The sequence below is a fragment of the Aspergillus ruber genome (genome assembly GCF_000600275.1).
Source record: "Aspergillus ruber CBS 135680 unplaced genomic scaffold scaffold00011, whole genome shotgun sequence".
NCBI lineage: Eukaryota > Fungi > Ascomycota > Eurotiomycetes > Eurotiales > Aspergillaceae > Aspergillus > Aspergillus ruber.
In genome coordinates this window covers 2612-9919 of record NW_024467307.1, presented here as the reverse complement: position 1 = coordinate 9919, position 7308 = coordinate 2612, and the positions used below count along the sequence as shown (strand labels likewise).

Here is a 7308-nt window from a genome sequence, read left to right as displayed (position 1 = left end):
TGAGTAGCAGCATTTGCGATGTATCATTCATTGCTGCAGTGTTGAGCCGTCATATATGAGTCGTCATATATGAGTCGTCACACTGAATAGATAAGGTCATATTGTATAAGCCCTAATTTCACAATCAAATGATTAGTATAGTTTTTTTCTTTTCTAAAATTAGATTATATTAGGATTTGAGATTTTGATATGAGATTGAGATCTCAAAAAATTATTGAGATGAGATTGAGATGAGGTTGAGATGTAAAGATCATTGTTGAGATGAGATTGAGATCTCAAAAGCCCTTTGGATATGAGATTGAGATCTCAGAAAAGATAATTGAGATGAGATTGAGATGAGACCTTTTTATATGAGATGATTAGTCATATCTCATCTCATCTCATCTCATCTCAAACGGTCAGCCTACCCCGGGGCGCCACCCATGCCGGCAGCCTCTTCCGCCCAGACATGAATATACTGTCCAGGGTGCGGATTCCCGCCTTTCGCCTTTCCCATCCGTTGAGTGACTTCGAGCCAGTTGTCGATCCCGCGATTCTCTGGATACCAGATCATAGACGCGGATTCCCTTGCTGCAACAATTCCACCATGTTTCACAACACGCCTCATCTCGCATAATGCTTTGACAGGATCAGTGATATGTTGCAGCACCTGATGCACATGAACAATATCGAAGGTATTATCCGGGAACTCGAGAGCGTGGATATCGCCCAGCCGGAAATCGACGTTAGTCACGCCTTGCGACACGGCCAGGTGTCGAGCCTGGTCGAGCGGATCAGGGACATTTTCGATCCCTATGACATGACCCTGGTTTGCACTGCGGGCAAAATCAACACTGATTGAGCTGGGACCACACCCGATGTCCAGGATTTTGGACGTCGGAGTTATGTGAGGTAGGAGGTAGGTGGCGGAATTGGACGCTGTGCGCCAACTGTGGGTTTTGAGGACAGAAGTGGAATGGTCGGTTATGTAGATAGCCATTTTCCTTACTTGGTTTTCGGTTGGCCTGGTAGAGCTTCATAATTGTGTCGTTTGGCAAAGTTTGAATTAAAAGTTGAGCTTAACGCAGTTTATATCTGGCCTTACGCAAATGTCTAGGTCAACAGTGATCGGAGTTCCGTGCGGCACCAGTAAGTCCTATCAGTGGAACAGACAGTGGGGTAAACGAGTACTAATTCAAATTAAGCTTAACCAAGACCAACGGAACTCCGACACCTTCGAAGTACTGAGGGAAAAGACGCCACGAGCAATCGATCAATGGTCCTCCCTTGCGACAAACCCCGTTTGTGTGGAAAGATCCGGCGATGAAACACTCATAAAATCTCCGAGGACAGTCTTGTGCTAACCAGCAAATTGAATGTCATCATGACGTGTCGCATTCGCTTGACCACATATATTCCTACCTTGACTAGCATGTAATAGCTAATCTTCATTCATCACTTTCAATGGCTCCCCGTTTCATACCCAAGCCAGGTACTGCTCCCAACGTCGCTCGTGACGCTAAAGAGGTCTATAGCACTCTTAAATGTGGTGGAGTTGTCATCATCCCAACCGATGTCGGCTACGCACTCTTGACCAGCACACAGGCGGGAATTCAGCGGATTTTCTCAGCCAAAGACCGTCGGGAGGGGCACAATATTGGCATTATCGGGACATACAAACAGCACCGAGAGACCCATTTGCTCTCCGAGGCCAAGTTTGAGATGACAAGGGTCTTGACAGAAGATATGGCGATGATTGTCGGGATCATTGCCAAATACGATACCGAAAACCTTCACCCACGCCTGGCAGCTCTTGATTCCGCTACGCTATCCCACGTCACGAAGGGCGATACGATCAGTATCACAGTTCCCGAAGGTCCGTTTCTGAGGGAACTCGGTCGCCTTTGCGATGAGGACTCGGATGGCATGTTAACATTCGGAACTTCGGCCAATCTGACCGGCCAGGGGCAACAATTCCAGATTGAAGATATTGATCCGAGGGTGCTTGACGCGGTGGACTTGGTAGTGGATTATGGTCTGCAGAAATGGCATGTGTACAGGCGCGGCGGTGTGAATTTCGATGCCGAGAACATGAAGGTGCTGCGAAAGGGAGCTGGATACGAAGTATTTTGCGACCGAATGCTTAGATGGTTTCCTCACTTACTAGCGGAGGCAGGTGTAAGCATTGAGGAGGACCCGGATTACAAGACTAGCGAGCCTGGAATGCCTGCTACCTAAATCAAAGTCTTTCGCACATTGACCCTGCGTGTAAAGATTCCTCCGCTCTTGTTTAGGTTCCTATAGCTATCGACAGCTTTTCAAAGTGCTGTTCGATTGCAGCGTAAAGCATGTTGTCTACTAGGCAAGCTGTAGCATGATATAACAGTACCGTTACCAACAAATGGAGCTGGCAGTGGGATAAACAAATAACCAATAAGTCTATTAAAATTGATTATACAAAAACAAGCAAGCAAGTGATGGAGCTTTTGGGGGAATGTAAAATCTACGGGGAAATGTAAAATCTAGGGGATCGTGAACGCAAGACGGCTTCAGTCTTGAAAGGGAAGACATCAAGCGCTGAGATCATCTTCAAGAAACGCCGTGCCAACTTTGATTTACCACAGGTTGAAATGGTGGTATGTAGCACAGCGAAAGTGAGCCCATGGCATATAGGGCGAGCCAATATGGAAGCAAGCCTTGAAATGTGTTTCTTAGTTCGCAAATGGGCTCCAAGAACGCAGTCTCTTGCCGTACTATTTTATACAAGTTAGCAAATAACTATATATCGGATGCAGTCGTGGCGGCAAACTCACCCGTTGCAAAATAAAAGGTAAGGGCACCATGGCAACAGAGATGAACCCAAGCGTGCTCGAGGCCCATCCAACTCCAAGCGAATTCAACATGCGTGGTGCAGCCAGCGGCAGTGCTCCTCCGAAAGAGCTTCGGAAGAAGGTGTTACCGGCAAATACACTTGCCGCATGGCGCGGATAGGATTCGCCTAGGTAATTGAGGATAGACTGAAAGGTGAGGTAGAAGCCCGGTGCAAAGAATGCTGTTCCAATTATCGGGGCGATCCAGTGTACGCTGTGTTCAGGAGGTTAGAATTCCTCCTGCTGAAATCAAGTAACCCAGTGGCTGGCTTACCTTCCTCGGGATGTCCATGCAAAGATAAAGAGACAAACTGGAATGCAAAGAGCTCCTATCTGTCCAGGTACCAGGCGAGCCTCTGGCTCAAGAACGATTTTTGCATCTGCCACTCGTGGCTGGTACCAATAGTATAACCACAGAATGTATGCAACGACTGAAACCGATGCTCCAACGAGGATACCAAAGAAGGCAACTGGAGAGAAGAATTGTTAGCACAGTATTTGTGCAAAAAGTCAGTTGAGGGAAGCTCACGGCCTTGCTGGATTGCAGTGAAATGGTAAATGCCGTCAAAGACTATTGGATCACTCCATCAGTATAACGTGAGCGAAATGAATCTAGCAGAGCATAACTTACCGAATGGGAAGAATTCAAACCAAAGGTACAGGACACCGTAAACTAGCATTGTGTGCATGTTAACAAATAGAATCACTGGGTCCAGACAGGCAAGTTTGAGATCGTTGCCCATGTCCTTGACAATGCGTACAGCGAGATTGTCGCTTGGTGAATGGATCTCTGCTTCACTCTGGTAGGCAGGATTGCCTGTTTGTGCGCGAAAGCGCTTTGCTCGTTGTAAAAGGATATTTGAAGATAACGTCTCAGGTAAAAGGAAGAAAATAGATACGGTGGTGAAAGCCGTGATACCGGAAAGGAGCCATAGCGTTGCTGTCCAGGTGTTCCAGCGCTTTCTGTACGATGATAATTAGTGTCAGATAATATTCAGCGATTTACAAGACTGATGACGCACATTACAAGGGTTCCAAGGATCTTTTTTTGCAAAAGTTAGCAAAAGCCATGAATGTCTAGATGCATGTAGGCTGACATACCGGTCCTAGAATGGGCCCGCAAACTCCGCTAACTGCGTAAAACGCAATTGCATAGGGAACCTCATTTGGCTTAAAGATTTCCATTAGCGAGGCGCCACCGACGCTGATAGGTGTGCTTCCGATGAAGCCACCCAAAAAGCGCAGTACCAAGACGGTTTGTAGATTTTTTGCCAGAGCCGTTCCAATGTTGAACAAGCAGAAAGCAAGGCAGCCAAGGACATATACCGGCGAACGGCCGAGTGTCGGCAGGCTTGACAGAGGAGAAAGCTGGGGATATGTATGGTCAGTGTGGTCATATACTGGGGGTCTTCTGGAGGCGCGGACATACAATCAGAGGCCCAATTCCGTACGCAATGACAAAGAGCGAAAGCCCCAGTGTGCCTTCCGCAGTTGTAGCGCCAAATTCCTGTTCGATACCTGAGATACTCGGTGTAAAGATTGCCGATGCTGCATAGAAGCTGAAGTTCAAGAGCAATATGTTGAAGCCAGCGACCATCCTTGCCAGCGTGGGCCAGTTATGAGGCATGTCTGTATCATCAGGACCAACGAAGCCTACTATAATCTGCCCCTGGGAGTTTGGGCTTGGTAGTTCTTCATCCTTGAGGGTCTGAGATACATTGTAGGAGAAAAATCGTCCCTTCAACACGCTGTTGAGCAACCGACCGTAAAGACTGTCACGTAGTAGAATGTTCAGGCTCTCCATATTCGAAGTTTGACAGGAGAAACGAATTTGTCTCTGGACTATGTCGATGGCATTAAATAGTTCTGGACACCGCATTCAAGCCGGCCAGGGACTCCTCGGGAGTTTGCGAACTCCGGACCAAATTTCGGAATTCCGAGCTTGAACCGCGAATTATAGGAGCCAGCATGGCGTCTCTCCGCGGAAATCGGAGTTGGCGGCCAGACGGACAGACGACAGGTTATGACTTGTTGAGCTTGCAATCCATACATCAGCTCAATAATATATTCACTCTGCTACACCACGAGCCATGGCCACGCCAACCACACCTGGAAAGAAACCTCGTACTCCACGCAGAAAAGCTTGCGGCAATTGCGCCAGATCCAAAGCCCGGTGCAGTCTAGAAAAGCCTGCGTGCTCGAGGTGCAGATTAACAGACCGAAACTGTGTATATGAGACAGCGGCTCTAGCATTGGAGCAGCGCAACTCGCGCCTAGCACAGGGAGGCTTACAAGCAGAACCTGAACGCTTAAATTGTCCTAGGGCGTCTTTCCTTCTCGGTTCAAACTGTGCGTCGACAACATTACAGATGCCGGTCTCTCTGTCAGATGCCAGTGCTCCTAGTTGGTCGCCTGTTGATGATACCATCTGCTATCCACCGAGCCAGCAGTTGCACGGACAATATCTCAAGGGGACTCTCGGAAACAATGAGCTTGACTTTGGAGATATTGACCTGACTCCCACCTCCGAGGCAGATAGAATTCGCGCCCGATGGTTAAGGCCTTACTTCATGGCTACGCTCGACCGAATTGAGATCCCAAAAGTCGTTCTTCCTTATACTATACAGTTTATTAAGCGAACCTTGAGGACTTATCCGCGGAACATGCTGAAGGACGGACATGTCCCCCCAATCATTCATCAAGCCCAAGTGAAAGGGAGCGAGGTTCCTCGCGCACTAGCAAACTGCTATAGCCTAGTACGTATGTGGGAACACGCTGTCCCCGGGAGCGAGGAGGTAGTTTTGAGTACCCTTAGACGGGAGATGGATAGGCTGTCTAGTGAGGTATGCACCTCTCCCTGTTTGGACGTGACTGTGCTAATGGGATGAAAGAGCCCGGATCAACATGACTACCAGCTCCTCTCCTCCTTCCAAGCTTACCTTATTTGCTCAATCGTGATGTACTTCTCCCCTCAAGGCGATTTTTCGGAAAACACCATGATAACTCTCATGGATTTGGCCTTCCGTACCAGTCAAAATGGTCTCTCCTGTACTGCCGAAATAGAACAGACCAAACCAACATGGGAATCCTGGATTGTCGCTGCTGCGAAACGCCGTGCAGTCTTTATTCTATACATCTTCAGTAGCATGTATAACGCGGACCGGATGCTGCCTGATTTCATCGCAGACGAGCTGAGAACTGTCTATGTACCGGGTCATAAGGCATTGTGGGAAGCTGGAAACCGAGAGACGTGGAATAAGGTGTATGATCGATACCTATCCGATTGGGAAGATGGAAGCTTGATTATCTCTGAGTTATGGGCATCCCCTGAGAAAGAAGAACCAAAGCGAAGGGAGAGAATTGAACGTTGGGTTCAGACAGTTGATGAATTTGGAATGATGATTTTTGCTGTCTGCGCTCATATCCATGGCTGCTGAATTAAATTAGCCCCGGTGTTAATGTGGTACTGAGGAAATTGTCATCTTGAAAAGCTTATGAGATAATTTAGTTGGTTTGGCAGCATGCTAGTTGATAGTCACCGTGCACGAAGGATTTGGTTATATGAGAAAGGGAAAAGCAATTAAATGTGATTGTGATCTAGTGTGGAGATGCCTTACCCTAACCCACGGGGGGCATTCGACCGAGCCTGAGTCGAATCAAGGCTTGGCGCTTAACTATGGGAGAAAAATGCGGAGACTACCCTGAGTCGAATGCCATCTACTCACTCCGAGTCGAATGCTCTAATCAACTCCGATTAATCTCAAATTTGGGCCAGTTATAAGTATATAAGTTACATTTCCCCCATTCTGTTTGGAGCTTACACAGGTCCATACTTCATGAGATATTTGCTATCGAAAATCGGCCTTTTTTTTGATGGGGGATCAGAAGTGGGTCTGGATATTCACTGCGACCGCAGCCTACCATCTGATTATGCCACACATGACACACCCAGGATCCCTCTGTGCCTGGCAGTGATCCTGTTGTAGCTCTTCAAACAACACCTGGTCTACATCTAGATCATCTACATATCGATCCATTTTATCAATATGGAAGACCAGCTGTTCACCTGTCCCCGTGAAGTGCCCATCATTGTTTGCAACAAATGTAAGCATGGTGTCCGTCCAAAGGAGATCATTCGGCATCTTCAGGGCACCCACCATCGGGTTTCATTAGCCACTGCAAAGCAAGTCAATGCTGCTGTACAGCAGTGGACTGGTATGGCTGAGTGTGAGCAGTGGACAGTGCCCACTGCAGTGAGCAATACCATCTCAGGGCTCCCAATTTATACTGATGGCATTTTATGTATGCGGGATTCATCATGTCATTTTGTGGCCCGTACAGCTGCCACAATGACAAAGCATTGGCGCACTGAACATCAGTGGTCTGCACTGCATGGTCCAGGCCATGTTAGACACCAGGACCGCTCCACTGCCGAACAGGACTTTCAACAGGCTACTAT

General features: G+C 47.8%; 4 protein-coding genes across 4 annotated transcripts; 2 read left to right on the top strand and 2 right to left on the bottom strand.

The window, feature by feature from the left end:
* Window positions 1–430: 430 nt before the first annotated feature.
* Window positions 431–979, bottom strand: EURHEDRAFT_434944 (class I SAM-dependent methyltransferase; the record flags this gene model as incomplete). Its single annotated transcript, XM_040783438.1, has 1 exon — window positions 431–979. A coding segment is annotated over one exon (549 nt), but the record flags the coding sequence as incomplete, so codon positions are not given.
* Window positions 980–1211: 232 nt separating this feature from the next.
* On the top strand, window positions 1212–2283 carry EURHEDRAFT_45339 (L-threonylcarbamoyladenylate synthase). Its single transcript, XM_040784113.1, has one exon. The coding sequence runs from the start codon at window positions 1444–1446 to the stop codon at window positions 2215–2217; it is 774 nt and encodes a 257-aa protein (XP_040639195.1). The 5' UTR covers window positions 1212–1443; the 3' UTR covers window positions 2218–2283.
* A 449-nt stretch (window positions 2284–2732) lies between these two features.
* On the bottom strand, window positions 2733–4653 carry EURHEDRAFT_499175 (MFS transporter; the record flags this gene model as incomplete). Its single annotated transcript, XM_040785722.1, has 7 exons — window positions 2733–3063; window positions 3124–3319; window positions 3379–3420; window positions 3481–3812; window positions 3872–3891; window positions 3951–4217; window positions 4279–4653. The coding sequence occupies 7 exons, from the start codon at window positions 4651–4653 to the stop codon at window positions 2733–2735; spliced, it is 1563 nt and encodes a 520-aa protein (XP_040639194.1).
* A 286-nt stretch (window positions 4654–4939) lies between these two features.
* Window positions 4940–6384, top strand: EURHEDRAFT_499171 (Zn(II)2Cys6 transcription factor domain-containing protein; the record flags this gene model as incomplete). The annotated part of the gene is made up of 4 exons (XM_040785721.1): window positions 4940–5165; window positions 5238–5263; window positions 5321–5708; window positions 5784–6384. 4 exons carry the CDS (start codon window positions 4940–4942, stop codon window positions 6284–6286), a joined length of 1143 nt encoding a protein of 380 aa, XP_040639193.1. The 3' UTR covers window positions 6287–6384.
* Between the last annotated feature and the right edge of the window lie 924 nt (window positions 6385–7308).

Excerpts from the sequence above, each read along its gene's own strand:
- EURHEDRAFT_45339 (XM_040784113.1), top strand. The coding sequence starts at position 1,444 with ATGGCTCCCCGTTTCATACCCAAGCCAGGTACTGCTCCCAACGTCGCT.